General features: G+C 39.8%; 1 protein-coding gene across 1 annotated transcript in view; it reads right to left on the minus strand.

Moving 5' to 3' along the window:
- Positions 1 to 22,408, minus strand: part of ANKRD28 (ankyrin repeat domain 28) — a 76,805-nt gene extending 54,397 nt beyond the window's left edge. Inside the window, exons 1-3 of the mRNA XM_004588310.4 lie at positions 21,381 to 22,408; positions 20,316 to 20,399; positions 463 to 541 (exon numbers count right to left, since the gene is read on the minus strand). Of these exons, the coding sequence (XP_004588367.1) occupies positions 463 to 541; positions 20,316 to 20,399; positions 21,381 to 21,494 (277 nt within the window). The 5' untranslated portion in view covers positions 21,495 to 22,408. The remainder of the gene's footprint in view (positions 1 to 462; positions 542 to 20,315; positions 20,400 to 21,380) is intronic.
- Between the last annotated feature and the right edge of the window lie 1,871 nt (positions 22,409 to 24,279).

A 24,279-nucleotide genomic window follows, 5' to 3' on the forward strand; every position in this document is an offset into this window, starting at 1 on the left:
TAGGCTATTTCTGACCGTTCCCACTGCCGCACTTCCCCTGGGAGGGCTGCCATCATCTCCTAGTAACTCCATGTTCAGTAAGACCTACTCCAGGTACTCTACGTGAAACTCCACAGTACTTGGCAGATTTCCACTACCTGGGCATAACCCTGCACTTGGCTGTAGCCCTTGTCATCATCTAATAGATAATACAATTTGCCCCCATTTATTAGTTATTTTTTCTGCATGGAATATAAACTTTGCAAGGGTAATTTCTGTTTTGTTCACTATTGTACTGTAATCATACAGAATGATTACAACAGGGTACGTGCACAGTATTTGTAGGATAAATGAACACATTTCAGCTTTTGAAATTAAGATTCAGAAGCAGGTCATGCACCAAATACTCAATTACGTTTGAGAAACATTCATGATTTATGACAAAAATATACATAATGTGTTCTTACTAGAAAGGTACCATACCAGATAGAATAAGCAGTTCAATGATTTCCGCATCTCCAAGATAGGCAGCAGCATGCAAAGGGGTTCTCTTTTCACTGTCCTGTATTAAGGAGGGAAGGCAGAACGTAAGTTTTAAAATAGGGTTAATTTCACTATTTTGTAAATGAAGGAAAACTATTATTTAGCTACAAAGATGACTTCCACAGCTATAGTCTAATTTTCAAGTCTCAGTAATTAATACCCTCCTATAACACGCAATCTTAAGAAACAAAAACAAAAACCAACTTCTGGACTTAAAATAGTTGCATAAAGTGAAGCAAAGAATAAAAACCAAGCTCTAACATGACAAAGAAATAGCTTCTTGAGTTTTACATGAATAAAGAAAGACTCATGCTGCTAATACACACTGATAAGCTTTTTGTTTTTTAAGATTTATTTATATATTTTAAAGGTAGATTTACAGAGAGGGAAAGACAGAGTAGCAAACAGTGAGAGACAGAGAGAGAGTCTTCATTCACTGGTTCACTTGCAACTAAACAGAAACCACCCTACAAACATGATAGCCGGGGCCTGGAACTCCTTCTGAGTTTCCTGCACGGGTGGCAGGAGCCAGGACTACAAAGAGCACAGTGACAGGGAATGCGAGTCGTTTGCATTTGAGATGTCTGCAATTTTGTGAATCTTGGTCACGTGTTTTACGAGTCATACATTCATGATTTTTATTCTCTATAAACCAAAATTAAAAAGGAGAGCTCGCCAATTCTGAAAGAAAAATTTATACACATTTTTCTTCACTATAGTTAAACGTTGGAAATTAGGTAACAAAAGATTTCCTTCAGAAAAATCTGTCAAAATGAAAAAGAACTATCCCATATATTTCAAAAACTTTTTAAAGATAGCACTACTATGTGAAAAACCACAATGTTTATTTATCAGATGATTATAGCAAATGCTGGAAAGAATTTAAATGTCCACCAGTTACCTAAAATTATACATGACAGAAGTTTTTAAGCAACTTTATTTAGCTGACATATCTAGTCAATATCCTTGATTTCCTGAGTATAATAATGACCGTGGCACACCAAGCATTTTAACTAATAGTCTACACCAACCACTAAACTCACACATCTTTGCTTTCATATGGACTTATGTTTATCAAGAGTATCAACCATATGCACTAAGTGTATGTTATCATAATGCTATGGTTTAGTAAACATTGTTTAAGGAAAAATAAAGTTATTCTTAATGGCATAGCCATTAAGAAAGCCCCTTACACTCCCGGATCCTCACCAAGGACTATCAGTATGGGCACCAAGGACTACATCTCAACTGCCAAGGAGACCACGGGGAACTGGAATGCCTTTGGAGGCCAAGAACTCTGAGGTCATCCACCCCCGCTTGGATTTACCACATGGGATGGAAGAAGTCCAAACCCTTCCTTGCAGGATCCAAGGTCATCGGAACAGTAAGCTTCCTTCAGGACTGTGGAGAGGAGCTTTCTCTGGTCCTCACATAGTTTCAACTTTGGATCCCGACCCTATCTTGCAATGACCATCAGGGTCGCTCTGGAGTCCCTCACCCCAAAACACACACAAACACACAAACACACACAAATTGGAATAGACAGACAGAGAACAAGGAAAGCAGGAAAGCTTGCAACCAGACAGGAAACGGTCAGCGTGGACTCACACATGCCTTACTAGGTAGGACACAAAGATTAGTTACTCCTCACTATGGTATTGAAGATTTCTCTGCACACCCCTCCTAAAACTGTCCTGCACTGCAACTGTTGACATATGCCTTGTTAGAGTTATAAGCCAGTTTAGTCTACCCCAAAATCTGCCAAGTTCAGCAAAATTAAGCTTCAACACTATAAACTGCTGAATGCTAAAATGAAAACAGTCACGAGACAGCTGAATAGTACCCTATAGCCATTTTAAGGTGTATAGCAGCCGGTTCTGTGTATAAATTAAAATAGAAATGTCAATGAAGTAGTCACAGGATGTGGTTAAGAACTTGCATTTTTTAACGTATTGGTTACTCAATACCATGTCAATTAATTCCATAATGTTGTAAATTGATGTTGATGTTATGTTGTGACTTTTAATTGATCGGGATGATATTCTGCCAGCTCTGCTTTCAGACCAGAGATGGTCTCCCCAAGAAACCATTGAATTTATCTGGACAATAAGATGCTGGACTCTATGCTTGCAATGAAAGAATCTTGACTGAATTTGAACTGTAATACTGCAACAAGGTGGAGGAATCCACCATGGGGGGAGGGTATGCGTAGGGGTTGAGGGAATCCAGAGCCTATGAGACAGTGTCACATAATGCAATGTAATCAATAAAAAAAAAAACCACAGATTTATTCATGTTTAAAAAAAAAATAGCTCAGATATGTTATCAACCAAATCAAGCCTGTATTCTGTTTAAATGCTTTATTTGCAAGCAGTCATGACATTGTGACAAAAAAAAAAAAAAAAAAGAAAGCCCTTACCTCCCCTATAGGTCCACAGTGGAGCACAAGGGTTTAGTTCCCAGTCTTGCACCCAACTCCAACTTCCCGCCTATTCTAACTCGAAAAGGTAGTGGTGATAGCTCAAGTAGTCAGATTTCTGCCACTTAGTGAGACTCAGGATTGAGTCCACCGCTTCCAGTTTCAGCCCTGGCCCACGCATGGCGGTTGTGGGCATTTGGGGGAATGAACTCTCTCTAAAATAAAATATTTAAAAACCAAGAAAGCAGGGACAGACAGAAAAAGGAAAACCATACTTTCAATTTAAATTATGGAGTATACCTCAATTAGTCTTCTATCAACGGAACTGCTGCTAATGCTCAGTATTAAATAAAGACTGTAGGCTCAGACCCACCATGTATAAAAACTTTTAGTAAGTATCATAAACTACATCTGGAAAGATACTGGGAAATACATACTGTGATCACCTGTGATTGCTGAGTAGGGTTTGAAATGTGAGGACGTTATTTCCCACTACTTGTCAGTTTTTAAACTGTTTAGAATTCTATGTATTAAAAAAATGCAAACAAACAAAAAAACTTATTCTGGGCCCAGTGGCTAAATCCTCGCCTTGATCGTGCCAGGATCCCATATGGGCGCTGGTTTGTGTCCTGGCAGTCCCACTTCCCCTCCAGCTCCCTGCTTGTGACCTGGGAAAGTAGTAGATGGCCCAAAGCCTTGGGACCCTGCATAGGAGCCCCAAAAGAAGCTCCTGGCTTCGGATCAGCTCAGCTCTGGCCGTTGCAGCTACTTGGAGAGTGAACCATCAGATGGAAGATCTTCTTCTCTGTGTCTCCTTCTCTCTGTAAATCTGACTTTCCAATAAAAATAGCTGAACTAAAAAAAAAATAAATAAAAAAAATAAAAGCTATTATGCAAACTAGTTCTACCAAAAAAAAAAACCAAAAAACTGCCATGCTCAACAAAAACAAAAAATTAGCAATTATAAAGCAATTTGGCTCACAGCTCTTGTGTAAACAATTATGCCGAAAGACAGAAGCAGAAACATACTACATATCTGTATTAAATGAGACCAGCCATTGCTAACTACTTTAGAAGGGTTTGGTAAAAGATGGTTCATTACCAAAGAGCTACATAAGGGAGTTCCTTTGTAGTCATGGCCTAAGCCTGCATCTTGAACAAACCAGTGGTTACACAGATCTACGTATGTGCCAAAATGAAATACAAAGACATTAACAACATTACAATCTCTTGACAGCCTATGTCTCAAATGAGTGCTTACAAAACTGCTAAAATATAAGTAAGGTCTGTAGTCTAATTAGATAAATTGTGTCATTGTAAGTTTCCTGGTTAGGAAACAAAAATGTCACATTTGGAGGAATCGCTTTGATGAAAACACAGTATCACTCTGTATCATTTCTACAATTTCTGGTATGCTCATAATTTCTTTAAATAGGTTTAAACAAAGTATTCAGAAAAACCCTGAATTGCATTTACTTACAAGTTATGTATGTCACAGTTAACTGTGAAAGTAGGTTTCAAAACACCAGGAAAAGATAAACAAGCTAGAGAACCAGGCTGTGAGAACACGAGTCTATGGTGTACCCCACGCATGGGAGAAAAAGATTAAGGCGCAAAGCTAATCTAATCAGATCTTGGGACCAAGACTGCACTTGCACATTCTCAACATTTGCTGCAGAAGTTTTAACTTAGACACATTTCAAAACTCAAGTCTGAGTAAAAGGAACACACACACACACACGTAAGGAAGGGAGCAACTCAGCAAAGTAAAAGACAATATTCCTGTAAGGTAACCATCTATTTACATGTATGTAACCACAGCCTTTCAAGTAATGCTTAAATTCTGCCAATGTGTCCTTGCCTAGACCTTGAAGGTGTTCCAGTACGTTAATTTAAACTCTCCCTGTGAAGAGCAACATTAACAGTAACTGCAACAACCAATACTCAATCTAAGTGCTTATTCTGTGATTGAGCAGCTTTATGCCTTGTAAGTATGTTACCATGTTTCCTGCCTATTTTTTGGAAAAGGAAACTAAATCATGGAACAGCTTAAGGAACTTCTTAAAGACCAAAAAAGCCTCACACCCAGGTGTTATACTGCTAGAAGAAAAACAGCCAGTAGCTGGTGAATAGTTCACTCATTTGTTCGTTCCTTCTTTCCTGATCATCCTTTTTTCCTTCCTCCCTCCCTTCTTTCCTTTTGAAAGGTAAGTGAGGAAGGCAGGGAACTGTAGATTGCCTGCAGAAGGGGATCTGGGGACGGAGCAGCTGAGAGCATATCTGACGGGGAGGAATGTCTTCTGGGGTCTTCCATGGACTGGGCCACTGCACTCGCACGGAGGCGAGGGAGCTGAGACAGAGTGGTTTAAATGGGGGAAACCAAAGGGCATGTCTGGGTGAGGTCAAGGCACCTGGCCACATGGGAAACCTGTGCCGGGCTAAAGAGCATCTCCTGCCACCTACTGGTGCACAAAAGCCAGGCCTAGGGGGCATACCTGGCTGGAGTTTTGGGGCAGGGGGTATGCCACGTCACACGAGGCCACAGCACCCACCAGAATGCCTCTTACATTTCCTGAACTGGATCTACGGGTGGATTCTGTGCAGGAATTGTGGGTTTGTCTCTGTGGGACTGCAGCACCCGCTGTTTATGCGGAGCACTGGAGACAGTGATGGGCCAAGCCAGGTTGGCCCTAGGAACTCATCTGATCGGGTCAGGCCTCAGCACCCACTGGAATATGCATGGGCCAGAACTAAGGGCAGACCATACCAGGGAGGGCCACTGCCCCCACTGGTATGCATGAGATCTAGGGCCTGTAGCAGGCTTGGCAGGGGAATTTAGGGAACTCTCCTAATAGGTCACAACTCCTGCTGGGGAACAAAGACCTGGGGCTGGGACTATCCTGGTCAGGACTGGGGAGAGCTGGGCTGTGCTGCAACACCCATCAGCATGTATGTACGACAGGCTAGGCTAGGCTGTGACACCCAAGGGTCCATGTGAGAGCTGGAATGGATGTGGACCAGCTGGGCAAGGCTGCAGTACCCACCACTGAGTGCCAGAATTGGGAGCTGGCCATATCAATCTGGGTAGTAGCATGCTGGCACACGCGAGTTCTGTTACTAGGAAAGAGCCTGATAGGGGAACTCCCCTGCCAGGCCACAGCACCAGCTGGCAGGTGCCAGGACTGGATGTCAGTTCTGTCAGGCTAGACTGCAACATCCCTTATTATGTGTGAGATCAACAGCTGGTAACTTTTCGGGCAGGGGAACTATGGACACTCCCCTGACAGGGAGTACCTATTACTGGTGAGCATAAGAACTAGGACTGGGGTGAGCCAGGCTGGACAAAGTGGCAGTACCTATAGGCATTTATGAGGGCTGTGTCTGGCAGCATGTCAAGCCAAGCTAGGCAGTACCCACAGACGCGCAAAAGAGCTGGATGGAATGTGGGCTGGGCTGGGCCACAGCAGAGGCTGACAAGCACAAAAAAAAAAAAAAAAAGGGCTGGGGGTGGGCTTGGTGGGGATTACTGAGGGTCACTCAGACTAAACCACAGTTCCCGCTGGTATGCATGAGGACCAGGTCTATGGTGGCTGGGTGAGCTGGGACAAACCACCCCTCACTTCGTGTGCATCCAGCAGTGAATGAATTGGCTGATGCAGGTGACAGACTGTATCTGACCCTGCACTGGCTGGCAAGTCTGAGGTCATTTCAGGTGAGATTTCTTGGGGATTTCCTAACTAGACCACTGCACTCGGACTCTGGCCACAAAGAAATCATAGGATGTGTGGTCCGACCTTGTGGTGCATATACTGAGACACAGCATCCTCAGTTGTTGATGCCTGTGTGGCTGGCAGCATGTCCAGATCCACGGAGGGGATATGGTGGAGAGTCCATCTAGGAAAGCAGGGCATATCAAGTGTCTTGTCAGAGGATGGAAAGCAGAACAGGTTAGAAAACTTTCCTGGCCAAGCTCTGCAACATGATCCAGGCCTGTGGATGCACTCACTATGATAGACTTTGTCAAGCAACAGACTTTGAAAAGATTTTCTCAACCCTGGAACAGTGAAACCAACAACTTTTCAGAATTACTGAGGCCACTCTAGTAATAACACCCTGGGAACCCTCTTCCCCACATCATGGTCCATCTAAGGTGTCACCAAGTGCCTGTCCCCCATCCCTGGATGCTGATGTAGTTTGGTACCAAGGAACAGCTCCTCTCTCCCTCCTCTTCTTCGGATACAGGAGAAGAAAAAACAAAACAAAACAAAAAAACCTGAACCATTTGTCCCATCCACCTTCCTCAATATCTGAACCTGCCACCCTGACAACCCATAAGAGCATGCATCCGTCAACCACACAAACAATACTAAAAAGAAAATTTAAAAAAATGTAAAAAAGATCAAAAGGAAGTGCCATAATCACAATTGAAGCACAAGTTGTTAGGCTTCAGGGTCCACTTATACTGCCATATTTATACTTCTGTTTAAACATGGGTTCCTTAAACTTAATCAACACCTCTCAAAAACATTCTGCAGATTTTTTAAAATTGTCAACAGAAGCACAATTTTATTAGCAATTTTTTCTTTCTCTACCATCCCCATTTACATCCACTGGCCACTCTTTCTTGCTCCTTTCACGTTGGCTTTTGCTTTTATTCATAATGTTCTTCAAACTTTCCAGCTGAACATCTGTGTCTCATTTTAAAAATGCTCAGCACCTAGTCTGCAGACATAGATTTAACCTGCCCAGGACTGCGCACACTCATTCTTCTCCACCTTTATATAAAAATGTATGACTGCCCAGCTGTCCTAAGACCCTGTACTGAGAGAAGTTTTGTCTCATCTGCAACAGAGATGTTCTAACAACCCGATCTCTGGGATTCCTTTCCAGTTAACAGCTATCCTACAAGATGAATGGTTCTTTCCCAGAGACAGGAATTTTAAACTCTTACCATGTTTTAATCCAGACACTGCTGCATTATAAAACAACATTACAGAAATAGTAAGTACAGTGGACATCCAAATTTAGCAGTTACCAGATTCCTCCCAGTAAGACTTTGATGTTTTTCACACTAGAAACAAAACACCAAAGCTACACATCATTAACACATCTTGCACAAGTCAGAAGTGATGTCATGACCTTCCAAGAACAGGGAGTCCCCTGGTTCCCCTCACAGAAATCCAACTAGCATCTATCCACAGAGAAACAAGTATCTGTAAACAGAACTCTACATTCAGGCTGGTACCCCTTGGGTAAAGAACTGAGGAAAGCCGTGTTACAAGGCTAGGGGGCATTTTACCTTGATGACATCACGCCTCCACCATGTATGGCACAGTGCCACAGAGACAACTTTTCTGGGAACATAGTTTGTAAAGTGAGAAGAGAAAACCAGAGGTGGACACTGAGCATCCCCAGCATTCTGATATGCTTCACAGAGAGTCACACTTCTGTATCAACCCACAGGAATCACCAGAGTAATGAAAGAGCTAAAGCCACTTGGAGTCAGTTACAAAGAGAAGCACTCTCAAGTGTCACCCCACAGAACCAAGCACCACTCGGTAAGCAGCGCAGTAGATGGCTTTACCCAACTGGAGAGCCCAGTCAACTTTCTCAACCAGGGGGCAAGTGCGTAACTGCGAATACATGCATAGGGTAGCATGTGACCCTACCTGATCCTAGCTGCTCTTTAGAATTCAACTCAGACTCAAAGCTCTGTATTAAGACTTCCTAAGGACAGTGAGTAAGACTATGTCCATATTGCTATGACTGGCAAGTGCAGCGAGCATAACTTCTGGCTCTGCTTAACACAATAACTAAACAGTTAACCCAAGGCCTTGCCTAGCCTCAAAGCCCAACCTAAGGACCTGCTGGAGGACAGATGCAAACAGCAGTACTATTCAGCCAGGGAATACAACCTGAAACTCTCAGGGGTGATTACGGAATCCAGTCAGCATTTACTGTGCCACTGGACCACAGCGAGCAGCTCCATTCAACCTCAGAGGAATGACAGTAGCCAGCCAACTACAGAAATACACAGCAAATTATGCCTGTCCGCAGAGGCCATCAGTTTCCCTGGCAAGAAGCCAAGGCCAGACTACTGGAAGTCTATCATCACCAAAGAACACCGGCAAAAGCTAAAGAAGCAGTGGTCTTCCCCCACCAAAATGCAGACAGCAACAACAGAACACAAGAATTAGGAATAACGGAACTGTGGCACCACCAAAACAAACTAATAAAGCCTGAATAATGATCCCTGAAGAAATGCAGATCTGCGAAATAACAAAGAATTCAGAATAATCCTAAAGAACAGCAACTACTATGTGGTGGCACAGACAATATACCTCCTGCCCTGTGGCACCTGCATCCCATATGGGCAACAGCATGTGTCTAGGCAGTCCCACTTCCTATGAGGCTCTCTGCTTATGAGCTGGGAAAGCAGCAGAGGGTGGTCCACAACGGAAACCCTGGCTCCAGGTCAGCTTAGCTCTGGTGTTGTGGCCATCTTGGGAGTGAATCAGTGGAAGCAAGACTCTCTCTGTCTTGAATGTGTAAATCTGTCTTAATAATAATAATAATAATAATAATAAAACTTTAAAAACAAACAAAAATTCCCCAAAAACCAAGACAAATGAAAACTGGAAACACATCAAACTTAGTGATAAGTACCTATATCAAAAAAGACATAAAACAATCCATTATTACTCAACAAACCAGAAGAAAGAATAAACCAGGCTCAAAGTTAACAGGAGACAGTAACAAAGCAGGGTAGAAATAAGTCAGATATGAGAGAGAGAGAGAGATAAAGCAAACAATTTGTTTTAAAGAAAAAAAAGAGACATCCTTTAACAACATTGAGAAAAACAGAAGACTCAAATTAAAAAAAAAAACTTAGAAAAGAATGATACCACAGAATTTTTATACAAAGGAGACAAAGGATCATAAGAAATTACTGTGATCAGTTATATAACAAACTGACAGCCAAGACAACTGCGTAAATAAATTTATTCAGTCTACCAAGACTGAATCAAGAAGAAACAGAAAACTTGAATAAAGCAATGATGATCCAATACTATTACTGGATCAATAACAGCAACTTTGCCAAGAAAAGCTTGAATGTACATCAACGGATAGATGGACAAGGAAAATGTGCTGTGTGTGTGTGTGTGTGTGTGTGTGTGTGTGTGTATCCATGGAATACTGTTCAGTTATTTAAAAAGGATAAAATTTATCACCTGTGGATAAACAGATGGAATTGGAGACACTATGTTAAGTGACATAAGCCAGTCACAAAGAAGACAAATACCCCATGTTAACACTTATATTTGAAAGCTTGAAGAGTTGATCTCAAAGAACAAAAGACTAAAATAGTTGACTTCTAGGAGTGAGGAAGGGTAGGAAGGTAGGGGAGGAGGAATGAAAAAGGTTTACTAACGGTTACCAATAGTAAAATAAATAGAGTAAGCTTTAGTGTTCCACACCAATGCAAATGACTACAGTTTAAAATAACTGGGCCTGGCAGCGTGGCCTAGCAGCTAAAGTCCTCGCCTTGAAAGCCCCGGGATTCCATATGGGCGCCGGTTCTAATCCCGGCAGCTCCACTTCCCATCCAGCTCCCTGCTTGTGGCCTGGGAAAGCAGTCGAGGACGGCCCAATGCATTGGGACCCTGCACCCGCGTGGGAGATCCGGAAGAGGTTCCAGGTTCCCGGCATCGGTTCGGCGCGCATCGGCCCGCTGCGGCTCACTTGGGGAGTGAATCATCGCACAGAAGATCTTCCTCTCTGTCTCTCCTCCTCTCTGTATATCTGGCTGTAATAAAATGAATAAAAGCTTTAAAAAAAAATAACTTACTAAATATTTTATGAAAAGCTGGAAGAGAGGTGTTTGATGGTCCCAAACACAAATTGAGATAGAAATGCTAGTTAGCCTGATCTGATCATTATACAGCATATACACGCACTGAATTATCACACTGTACCCCATAAGATTACATAATTATGTGTCAATTAAAACGGGAGGGGGTAGTATTGTGGCACTGTGAGTTAATGTGTCTGGGAAAGAAGCAGAAGATAGCCTCAAAACTTGGGCCTGTTCCATCCACTTGAGAGACCAGGACTGAGTCCAGGGCATCTGGCTTCAGCAGGCCTGGCTGTTGTGGCCATTTGGGGAGTGAAACAGCAGACGGAAGATATTCTCTCAAATAAATACGTTTTAAATGTTTGCAATTAAAAGGAAAAACTGGGGAACAGGCATTTGGCCTAGTGATTCAGATACGTGCGTTTCACCTCAGAGAGCCACGGTCTGATGCCTGGCTCTATTTCCTGCTAAGGCAACACTTCGGGAGACGGCAGTGCCGGCTCCACAGCCTGGGTTCGTAGCTTCATCCTTGTCCCGGCCTCAGCTGGTAATGCATGCAGTGTGGGGGCCCAGCCATCTGCTTGTCCCTGTCTCCTTGCCGCTCAGGCAACTCAATTTTTATTTAACGTGGAAGAAAGAAAACAACTTAGCTGTTTCAAACCACATTTGCTAAACGTTTTGCACAAGTGTCATTTGGTGGTAGAACTTGGCTAAAAGCCTACAGTAACCCAAGAAGCTCAGTATCAGTGGAGCCCATTTCATGAACACCAATTTAACAAATATGTCCCTGTCTAGGACATTATTATTAATTATTAATCCAGAGATAATTGGCTGAAAAATGCTCACTCCTCTTCCTCACCTTAGACTAAAACAGGGTAACTTAAAATAATAAATACTTCCTTTAAAAATATTAACATGAGTAAATTTTATGTATGTAAACGATATTTCCAGACTGTTAATTTTGAAAATAAAATTCTCAAAATAACAAAAGGCAGAAAGAATGAAAGAAAGAAAGAACAAAGAACAATGGCAACAAATAGGTGATGGTAGCAAAACTGTTAAGTGTTAGCACTCCAACTATGTCAGTTATTAATTTATGAGGATCCAAAAACACCAGTTTAAAACAAAATCACAGACTAGTTAAGAAAACACTGACTAGAAAGTATGTGTAAGAAGCCTCCTTTGTTGTTGTTGTGAATAGGAGAAAAAAAGCAGATGAACGGAGACTAGTCTGGGAAGGCAGTATGAGATACCAAACACCTGTTTTGCCAACTTGAAAACAATCAGACTTGGGGAAATCTGTCCAATTTAACTATTTTAGAACTGCAGCTTACTGCAAGTTTACAACTTCCAGGGGAAGGACTAAATGGGAAAATTTTAACATATTTTAATCAAACTCAGTTTTTCACACAGTACCAGCTACCCATCCCCTAACCTAGGCACAGGGCAGGCAGCTGTATAGATGCCCATGTGCGTTTCAGGAATGTTCCCAAACACCACATAATGGAACCAGGGTGGGTAAAAAGGAACCTATCTTCCAAATATCTGGGACTTTTACAGATTCTAATGGCTGCTTCTAATTATAGAGGAACAAAGGGCTGGTAATGGCTATTGCTCAAACTCCCTCCAGGGCTACCAACTTCTAGTGACTTCCGGGAGATTTAAAGGGGCAGTGCTCTTTTCTACGGCTCTTCACAGTCCCCCTTTTCCTTATGGGAGCCAGACATTAAAGACTAGAAAACTCAAAAGCCACTAGATATTCATGGAAAATTAGGAAGTCACAATGCATACTGAGAAAAGAGCTGAGAAAGCAGTTGACCTTTAAGACTGATTCTGAGCACAGTGACAACCTCAACTATAACAAAATCAAAATAAAAAACTGCAAGGGGTGCAAACTCTATGCAAGTAATTAGCAGAAGTAATACATGAGCCTTAACTGTCCAGCTTATACTACTACAAACAACAACAAATCACAAGTCATAGAAGCAAACAAGAAAATATGGCCCAAAGAGTTTGAAAAAAAAAACTAAGCAACTTCTCTTTGAATAAGACCTAATAACACATCTACTAGACAAAGATGAACAAAAAGCTAAAAAATGTGAAGGAAAAAAATACTTGAAAAAATTAAAATATCAAGACAGAAAATCTTGAAAAAAAAACTGTATCTCAAAATTAGAATAACTGAAATGAAAAATTACCCAGAGGAACTCAAGGGCAGGTAGGAACAGAGAACCTGAAAACAGGACAAAGGAGGTAAGAGTTTCAGGACAGAAACAAGTATAAACAGAGAGAGAGCGAGCAAGCCAGCAAAAATAGAAACAAAAATTTTAAGGTAAAACTACTCTATGAAACTAGATGGGGGTTACAAGTGTCACACATTTGGGCAAATGTGCCCACTGTACAACACCAACAGTGAACCCTAATGCAAACCACGTTGCTTTGAGCCATGATGCTGTATCGTCAGTGTAGGTTCCTCAGCTGCACACGTCCCACGCTGGTGGAGAACAAAAGTGGAGTAGCCTATCTCAGCGTTCTAGCAAATGGAAAATCTCCATATTTTACTTCCAATTTTTCTGGGAACTTAAAACTTCTCTAAGCAAAATTATACTAAAAAGTAAGATTTAAGACAAAAAAAAGTAAATATAACTCTATCTACATAGAACTCTAGGAAGTTATAATTACAGAAGCCAAGTCACTGTTGAACAGCTGAGGAACAGAGAGGCTTCCAAAAGGGCAAAGAGAACTTTGGAGTGGCAGCAACGGTTTCACGGTTGTACCCATGTAACAAAACTTATGAAATTGTACACTTTGCATGTATGAAGCACACTAAGAGTGTATTTCATAAAAGTTTATAGTATTAAAAGGTAAGCTTATTTTGCCACACAAAATTTGAAATCCATGCCTACGAAGCGATTAAGAAAGTTATTCAAAGTGTGATTATTATAAAGAAAGTATATATGGTTTTCAAAATTTTCTTCACCAAATCATTTTATTTCATTTTCCATATTACTGAAGTACTCTAGTATTCCAATTACATCTCAATAAAAGTGCTTAAAAACATAATCAGAACAGTTAGTAACTTCAGTCTGAAATTTAGGATGTAATTTTATATTTTTGCTATACTATAAAACTATCACTATTTACAGAAGTACAACAATCAGAATTTTCCCCCCTTTTATGGTACCGTCTATTTACTTATGTGGAAGGCAAAGTTAGAGAGAGAATCTTCAACCACTGATTCACACCCCAAAAGGCCTGTGCAAAGCAGGGGGGCCCAAGGTCTTGGGTCATCTTCCACTGCTTTCCCAGGCACATTAACAGGAAGCTAGATCTGAGGCGGAGCAGCTGGACTCCAATCTAATGTTATATGGTATTTCACTTGATCTTAGCCAAAAGGCTGAGAAGCGATATATGGCATTTCAGATGACAACTTTTATTAGCTACACAGCACCAGCCCCAGGAACAATTTCTACAAGTGTAGATATCTGATGTCTATAGAAAAATGCCAGTATTTACCTGTCAATGATTTATATAAATCTCTGTGTGTGTGTTTCACCACCAAAATTAACTTAAACACACCATCAAGGAACATGCAGCCTATATGGGGAGCTGATAATATATTTAATAGTTCAAATAACTCTAATTTTTTTTTGCTGTCCGCTAAAGCAGAACTGTTTATATGATGAACAGATAGTAATAGCTCTAATGCCCTTTAAGAAGGAATTAGTCAAATAAATATATAATTACATAATGAAATATTATGCAGATACAAATAATGAGAAATTCTCTACAGACTAATGTGGACTGACTCTCAATACATATTGAGAATGAGAAAAAAATTCAGAACACATATAACATGCTAAATAAAGGTAGCCACATGGATTACAAACATTTATCACCAATTTCTAGCTACAAAAACGGCTAGCTTCAATGCACAATACCCTCTTTCTTTCAAAACTACCCTAAATAGTCATTTACTCACAATGGCATAAGCCATGATGGGGACAAACCAAATATGTGTCAATGAAAAAAGTTCAAACTTAAATATTTGCAGTTGAATTCTAGAAGCACTGCTTCATTTGAGGATAGGCATCATTTTCAACTATGAGAAGTTACTGTGGAATTCTCTCTTGGGTGGGAGCTGAATTGGCTCTCCTGCCTTACCCACCCTCCATTTCCTCCCCTATACAAACCAACCGGAGGCTGGGTGGATATACCTGAGACAGGGATTGAAAGCTGTAGGTTCCAACATTTCTAACTGTGAGCTGCTACAAGAGAAGGACCATATGCATAACAAGAGTTTAAAGCTGGAAACTCCATACAGCCTCAAATAGTAAAGAGCTGTTAGAAACACTATCAGCTTGATGTACAGATTCTGGTCAGAAATGACATATAGCCACAGGAAAGATATGTTGAAGATCATGAGCATGTTTGACCAGTTTCTGAAAAAGAGGTGAAGACATTGTGAAGGACTGGTATAGGTGGCATCCAGACAATTTATGGAAACTTAGAATTTTTCACCTTGTATCTTAACTACAGCATTACTTCTAGTGCAATAATAAAAACTAGTGAGATGCTGGATATACTAACACACATTCATGTATATGCTTTTTGTTGCTCATTTAACCTCACAGAGTAAACTCAACACATTCCAAATATCTCAAAAGGTATTTTCGAACATTTAAGAGATTATTTGTAATTTGGAAGAAATTTAGCAAAATCAACTTCAAAATATTTGAATGATAAAGTATAATTTATCCAAATTCAAGAACCAATAAGCACAATATACAGGGTATTACTTTGGAAAATATTAATTATATGATACAGCTAAGACCTACAACCTAGCTCAGAAACCAACTATTTTTTAAGAGCTTAAAAAAAGTCCCTCACAATCTTTTCTTCTACTTGAACACTAACAGCAGCTTTGGCTAGATTATAAATATTACTAAGTATTATTACTTTTTTTTTATGATACTACATATAATTTATTTTTTTTGTATAAATTTTAATTTTTGTGACACAGTTACATAGATACTTGGGTTCTCCCCACCCCTCCCCAAGCCCTCCCACCATGGTGGATTCCTCCACCTTGTTGTATAACCACAGCTCAAGTTCAGTTGAGATTTCCCCATTGCAAGCGTATACCAAACATAGAGTCCAGCATCTTGTTGTCCCGTCAAGTTCAACGGCTTCTTAGGTATACCCTCTCTGGTCTGAAGACAGAGCCAGCAGAGTATCATCCCAGTCAATTGAAAGCTCCAACAAAAGTATTATTACTTTTAATGACTTTTCATTCACCCAAAAATATGGTGCTGAGGGAGGTTTGTGCACATACATTTTTGCGATGCTAAAATTTAACAGCACTTGCTATTAGAAAAATAACAAGTGTCACAGCTTAAAAGGCAGGAGTCCAAAGGACACAGTGAACTTCAAAGGTGAAAAATCCATTTTGAACTACTATCTTACGACAATGTTTTTCAACAATACGCTTCATTTCCCTAGGTATCAATAAGTCTGATAACTGTTCAAATTTCTGTTCTGTTGTACTTACTGATCTGGCAGATGTTAAACCTCTTCTGAATTTTAGTTGTTGTCACTTATTATAAATGAAGGTAACATAAAAATAATTATGTATATTTCCTTCCTTTTTTTTTTAGATTTATTTATTTTTATTACAAAGTCAGATATACAGAGAGGAGGAGAGACAGAGAGGAAGATCTTCTGTCCAATGGTTCACTCCCCAAGTGAGCGCAATGGCTGATCCGGAGCCAGGAGCCAGGAACTTCCTCCAGGTCTCCCACACGGGTGCAGGGTCCCAAGGCCCCGGGTCGTCCTCAGCCGCCTTCTCAGGCCACAAGCAGGGAGCTGGATGGGAAGTGGAGCCGCGGGGATTAGAACCGGCGCCCATATGGGATCCCGGGGTATTCAAGGCGAGGACCCTAGCCGCTAGGCCACGCTGCCGGGCCCTATGTATATTTCTTTCTAGAAGTAAATTCTACAATAACAGCAATTTCTATCACTCTGGCAGACAGAAAAAATATAAACAAGAGTTGGATTTTTTTTCTCTCTGATGTGCTACTTATACTTCAGCTTAAACCAGAGGAACTGGTGCTTAGTGCAGTGGCTGACGCCAGCTGGGATGCTGCACACCATACCAGAATGCCTGAGTTCAAGTCCCGACTCTGGCTCCCAACTTCAGCTTCCTGCTAACGCACACCCAGAGAAGCAGTGGTGATGGCTCTAGAGGTTGCATCTCTGCCACTCACTTGAGAGTTCTGTATTCACCTCCAGTGAATGGCTTTTACCTGGCCCACCCTGCTTATTCCAGGCATTTGAGACGCAAACCAGCAGATGGGAATTTCTGCATGTATTTTAGGTCTTGCAACAATCATGCAGAATTCTTTCAGCATCCTAAGTCTGGGGCTGGGAAGAACTCTAAAGATCATCAAGGTAATCGAACGTGTTGTAAGAGAAGAAAAGCGAGTTTTACAGAAAGCCACCCATATTCACCCTAGTTATATGGTTAAGATATCAAAACCTATTTCTTTAAACTTATCAGTCCATTGATATACACACACGATTCTGGCTTCTCAACATTTTGATTGGATTCTATTCCTTCTTTCTGGTTTATAGTGTTTTTCTGATGGTTTTCATTTTTCCAAAAGTTTGCTATTTCAATGGATCAGACAACCAATTCTTTTCTGTTAGGTTACTGACTCAAGCAACTATTTACCTTTCCTTTCTACAAAAACCCTGATTTACCCCAGATATGAAAATATATTTGGGAAGATAAACTTCTATTCCCACCCCAGGGCAAAAACCAGGCAATGATGGAAGCTAACCTCATTCTACTTTGCTGGTGGATTAACATTGACTTGTACCCACTAGAAACTCGGTGACGGGGGCAAGGGGGGTGAATGGGAAGGATCATTTGTGCAGATTCAGGAGGATACATTTTTCCTTGGTTTGAAGAAAAAAAATGTGTAAGACCTTTCTCCACTTTCTCTGTTTGTAATAAACATATAATGCAGCTGTCATGATCTCTTATGACCCAGAGAAAGCCAAGAGTCACGGAGAAGCTCAGTCAGGGTTGACATTGCTCTCTTCATGAACCACCTTGCTCTAGATTACATAATTCATTGGAATTTAGTCAGATGTGCAATTATTTATGACCAAAAGCCTCTAAATACATAAATTCTACAATGTCTAGTGAAATCACTTTATCTACTCTTTATAATAGATGAGGATACTTCCTTCTCAAGCTAAATAATGGGGGTGCATAAATTTTTTATGTTAAGAGTTTTGTTAAAAATATCAATTAGGCAATGTTACTAAGAAAGATGCTATTTAGTGATCCACAAACAGAAAACTTCAGGCTTTGACTAAAAACCAAGCTAAATAAGCAATGGCTTAGCTGTTAAAGAGACCAGTTGGGCTAGCTTCCTCCCATATAATTTGGGTTTGAGTTCTGGCTTCCTGTTCCTGTGTATTCTGGGAGGCACTGGGTGAGAGCTCAGGTCCGGGTGCAGTCAGGTCCCTGCAGCACACACAGCAGCCCTGCACTGCATTCCAGGTCCTGGCTTTGGCTAATCCACTTACAGTTATTACAAGGATTTCAGATGTAAACCAGCAGACACAAGCTGTCTCTGCGTCTGACTTTAAAATCAATCTAAATTGGAAAAACAAAAGTGAAAAACTACAATGCAGAAGCAAATCTGAACTAAAAAATTCTAAAAGCTGAAATAACTTAAAAAAATTCATAGAAAGCTGTGTTATAATATTTGTTATTTTCAAATAAATATTTAAATAAGTTTTCATAAGTCATGATGACATAAGGTTTAAAAATACTTTACCACCTATCATAAAACAGTACATTTTTAACATCCTGCTTTTAGAAAATCCAGTATGGTGAAGAACGAAGACAAAAAAAAATTACCATCTTAAATTAAATAATAGCCAAACATTTAACAACTCAATATTAAGACAACGTTTCCAACATCTAAGAATCATAAGAGAAAGGCCTACAAGCAGGCATGGAGGCACCTGTCAAAACAGACCTATCACTCTCACAGGCACCTCCGGAGATCCACTGATGGATAGACTGACACTCGAATTACTGAGCCTGAACCAGTCTCTAAATTTTAGGTCAATTGGTGTATAACAGAAAAGCAATGTTGTCTGTAATAAACTTTGTAGTGATCAAGAAATTAATCAGAGAGTAGGATTACAGCTCAAACTTTCTCACCAAGATAGTATTCATTTGGACTATAAATAATAAAACAAGCAAACAACAACAACAAAACTCCTAAGAGTTAAACAGAACATAAAGTTTGCTTTCTTCCTTTTCATAAATCTGTATCCCTAGATACATACCCTCGAGCTTTTTAAAGTTTTTGTCTTAAGAAACGCAGACTCCCAGGACATCCTAATTAGGTAAAGTGACAAGATGTTCCACTTAAACAAAATTCTGAATCAGGTTCAGGTTTCTAACTAAATATAAATATGAAGGTAATTCACTTTGAAGAGGTTTACGAAAAAAAAAACAACCCAAAAAACCCCAACATTTTAGCCAATACCCAAGATCAGAATTAAACATTTCAGCCAGTGATTCAAGTTTACTAAGGTAATCCAAGTTTTAAAGACAAATTTTCAGTTTTTTGTATTTATCAAATATCAAGTGATCACAATAGTGCTAAATGAAAGGTAGGAGAAAAGATGTAATTTAAAATGAACTTTCAAGGTGTGTATTCTCAGAACTGTAATCACATTTTTCACTTCTCCATAACACAGACTGTCTGTCTCCAATGAAAATATAAGCATTAATGAATTTGATCTTACTGGACTAAATTATGTACATTCAGCCACAATTTAGTAAGTTAGTCACATAAAAAGAAAAAAAATAATCCATGTCTCCACCTTTTCTAAAATTGTCCTGCCATATGTTGAAGTTTGAGACTTTCAAAGAAAAGTATGTACCTTCACTTACTGAAAGCCAATCAAAACAGAACCAAGAGTTTGCAATGCACTCACTGTGATTATTTATAGAAAGCAAATATGAGCTCATGATCAAGTTAGGTATATTCAAAACTTTAAAGAGGATCTTCAATTTCAAGTTCATAAAAAGGAACCCTCATCTGAAAAGCATACTGAAGTATTCCACAGCGAAGTGTCATGGTTTCAAGTAGAAAAAGAGAAAGCGCAAACGTGGCCAAATTTTGTTAAAGTCAAAGCTAAGTGAAGAACATCTGGGTGGTTTGAAGTTTTGTTTTTTCTCCCAACCTTCCAGTACTTGAATAATTTCAAAGTAAAAAAGCTTGGAGAATTTTGGTTCTAGTATTTTTGCACTTTTAGTTATTTTCCTAAATATATGGCCAGCATTTTCATTTTTGCCTCAAGACCTTTCTGTCCTCATTTAAAATAGCAGTTACAGAAATGTGTTATGCATTTGCAAGAATCACAATTCTGGGAAATAGCTCTTAAAAATAGGTTTTAAAGGCTGCTATTAATGAATTGTTTTACCTGGAAGTTAACATCTTCTTTCTTAAATATTAGTGCTCGAACTTCATCAGGATCTCCATTGAATATAGCTTGCACGAGTGATGGCTAAAATACAAAACAATAAAAGCATTAGTCATGCTGCCCGGGTGATTCTAAGGGTATTTTTGTATAACTCCTAAATCTCAAACTTTTCTTCGTGAACATTAATCATCCTTTGATAGTAGCCAGAAGTTTCATTTAACTAAATCATATCAAAGTACAGGATTCGTCCTTAGAAAAAGAGCACAGATTTTTAAAAAATAGATATAATATTTGATTTTTTTATAAGTGGAAGGTTTTTATTTATAAATGCTAAAAAGAGACTCTTGTAAATCTCAATCTGACATTTCAAAATCTACTTCCGGAATAAAATGTGTTAAATAGCCAATTCCCAGATCATATTAAGGCCCACGAGGAAGGGCCCTTTACAAAGCTCTAGGTAGGGCTAAACCTACCTGACAGTTGATGAAATAACTACTCAAAATTCCATACACTGAATAACATGAAAAGACAAACACATGCATGTTTACATACAATATTCTAATAAATAACACAGCCTCTTTTGTATCACATTTTACTAGTCAAATAAGGAGCCAGTTGACAATACTATCACAAATACAGTTAAGGATCAAGCATGATTTCACTCCATATGAGACCCTGCATGTGAGTACAGAAAGGTGAGGCTGGCATTGCTGGCAGCCAACCTCTGCTCAAACACGCAGAGTTCCTGATTCTTGTTACATCAGCTTCTAAAACCGCAAGATGAAAGCAGAAACACGGCTGCCATTACTACTAATATTATTTTTAAAACACCTTTTTTTAAGAGATTAAGAGATAGTAAAGCCTGAACTGTTACTCACGCATTTGAAAAGCTAAAAAAATCAGAAATGTGTGCATTTTACAAATGTAACACTACAAATTTATACACATCATTGCATTAAATTGGTTTTTAATAAAATTAGTGGGAACTAACTTATGCTTACTCTTTAAGTAAAATTTACAGTAGTTCAACAGAATGTAGTAAACACATAAACTCTCATATCTTACCAATACATTTCCAGATGGAGGATGTAGTGATTTATTTTCCTGTGGCAATTTAGAAATGAACGTAGGAGGTTCATCTTCTACCTCCTCCAAAACAACAATACAGACTCGACTCATTGGGTCTGTTACAGCACTGACTTCCAAGCTGTGGGATCAAAGTCACAGCTGGCAGAGCACAGGCAGGGTTCCTCCTCCTCTGTACAACACTTACAAACATTCTCTGCAGAGCAGAGCTGGCTGTTTCAAGTTAGTAAGCACTGTCAGGAAAACTGAAGTTTAAAATTATGTCTACAAAAGCCCATGAAATCCTAAAAACAACAGAATTCGATTAATCTTGCACTACGTTATGTCACTGATTCGTGTGACACCAATATGTTAATGACTAACGCTGAGTCTGAAACAGGCTCCCTCAGCGTTTCTCCCTGCCCAGACACTCACACTGCTCTCTCTGACATTCACTTGCGCAGAGTGACCACTGGCTTGTTGATACAACAGCATACAACGAGGAATCAAATGAGGAGCAACTGCTGTGACGGAGATGGTCACAGCAGACCCACTCCTGCCTGCAAGGTCATACAGTTACCAGGAGCTGGCTTGCTTACAATTGAAAATTAAAAATAAAATCTCACTAATCCCGCTTCTGATTTGTCTTCATTTCCTCAGCTTCACTGGTTTAGCACTATCCAGAGAACAAAATGAAAAACAACAACAAAAGGAAAAAAAAAAAAAAAAGAAAAAGCCAAAAACCAGACCTAGAATTCACAAATTCACAAAATGAACATTAGAGGTTGGCAATTTTTTCAGTGCTTGGGAAATGGAAAAAAAAAATACAAAAACAAAACAAGCCCCCACTCTGTATTAATAGCAAAGCTGCAGTACATTTACATGCGATGAGTCAGACCACAAGAGACAATAGGGCTCTTGGTACTGGAACACTGCTTGATTAATCCAAATTTCCCATATGACAGAAGAAACACAGATCGCTTTATTCCCATCGGTGGCACGAGAAAGGCAGAGCTGTTACTCCATCAGGCAGCTGTCTGTGGCTGCTGCTCCAGCACCGGCAATGGTGTCAGAGGAGGATCCCAGCAGGACACACAGCCTGCAGAAGGAACTCAAGGGCATCTGAGCTCAAATTACTGCTTCAGGTTTTTCTTTAAAGACCAAAACCAAAACCAAAACCTAGCAGTTTATCATTCTAGTGTTTCCTCTGATCTCCACACGAATACAGCTTCCATTAACTGGTCTTCATTCAGAGTAAAAACAGCAGACCGCGCATCTTCTTTGAGCCAACTACTTTATTCAGTCATCTGCCTCTGTGCCAACAGTTTCTTTCCACTGCGAAAACCGCTACAGTTATTCTTGTCGGTAGATTTCAGATGTCTTCGTGTTCCTCAGGTAATCTTGCAAAAATGTCACCGACATCCCCACTGAATAGATCCTTACAAAACAATCGTTTAACCTCAGCGTTGGCCCCACGGAAGCATTCCAAGTGAGCAACAGCCTTAAGAGCAAAGACCGCAGACCCGCAAGATGAAATGCCTAGTAATGCTCACATGTTACACTTACCAGAGATCTGAGCTACTGCTCAGCATGTAACTTCCTCTAGCAGGAGAAAAAAACTGTACGTTTGGACAGCTTTCACAATTAGAAGGCTGATGCCAGCTCTGTGACTAATCCAGATCAAACCGAAAAATTCTATAACTGAAAAACGAGTGCGCTTTTAACATTTTCCACTAAAAGCCACAAGGAAATCTGGTGTACTGCCTCTGCTGACTAACACTGGCTTTAGCCAAGTAAACAATTCCAACAGCTTAACTGCTTTCACATGTACAGTACAGCCAGCGTTTAATCCCATGAGGGCAACCACAGTAAAAATAAAACTTCATGGAAATTAGGAAAAAACTTTTTCAAAAATATTCTATGAGACTACACAAAAACAACGAACCAAAGTTTAAGCAAAAGATATGTAAGATTTCTCAATGATTTCTAATTGTTGAATTCACACAACAATTTAACAATTTCATAATATAAACATCCTAACTAAAATTCTATGAATCATGTTGATTTTCACTCAAGGAATGAACACTGCTACCCTACCCTCCTATCCAAATGTGGACATAAAACTTTGACACCTGTTTAACAGCTACATACACAACACAAAGAGAACACTCTCCTACCTCTGCCAAATGATTTTCCCAAAGCTACAACCAAGGCTCAAAACAACCACTGGTGACCAGCTCTTCTCCAAGACAGGGACGCCTCCCAAGAGAAAAAACGCCAAGAAAATGCCACGGTTTCCTCCAATCCGCTTTCTCCTATCAACTAGTATGTCTATTACTAAACAATATAGTTATTTTTGAACATTTATGATATACAAGGATTGTATACTCTCATTTAATTATCAAACCATTAAAAACAAGAGATACAGATAATGCAAGGACAGCAGAATTTAAGAACAGAAAGACTTGATGCCTGAATATAATGCCAATCTGAAAGAGACGCTTTAACACATACTGTGTCAAGATTAAAAAAAATGCTGAGAACTCACTAGCTGTATTTTAACATATATTACATTTTCAAAGACATGCAAATACTTTAAACACTTTATGCACCTCTGTGTGCCTAAATCAAAATATCATCTTAACATCTGAAACACACAAAGATGAAACTACTATAGTAACAAATTCCATATATCCATCTTGTAATTTTTCCACCAAAGGAAAATCTCTCTTTTTAAAAAAAGATTTATTTTTATTGGAAAATCAGATATACATAGAGGAGAGACAGAGGAAGATCTTCTGTCAACTGATCCACTCCCCAGGTGACCGCAATGGCCGGAGCTGCACCAATCCAAAACTAGGAACCCGGAGCCTCCCCAGGGTCTCCTACACGTGTGCAG

This window comes from Ochotona princeps, chromosome 30, assembly GCF_030435755.1.
Source record: "Ochotona princeps isolate mOchPri1 chromosome 30, mOchPri1.hap1, whole genome shotgun sequence".
NCBI classification, from domain to species: domain Eukaryota; kingdom Metazoa; phylum Chordata; class Mammalia; order Lagomorpha; family Ochotonidae; genus Ochotona; species Ochotona princeps.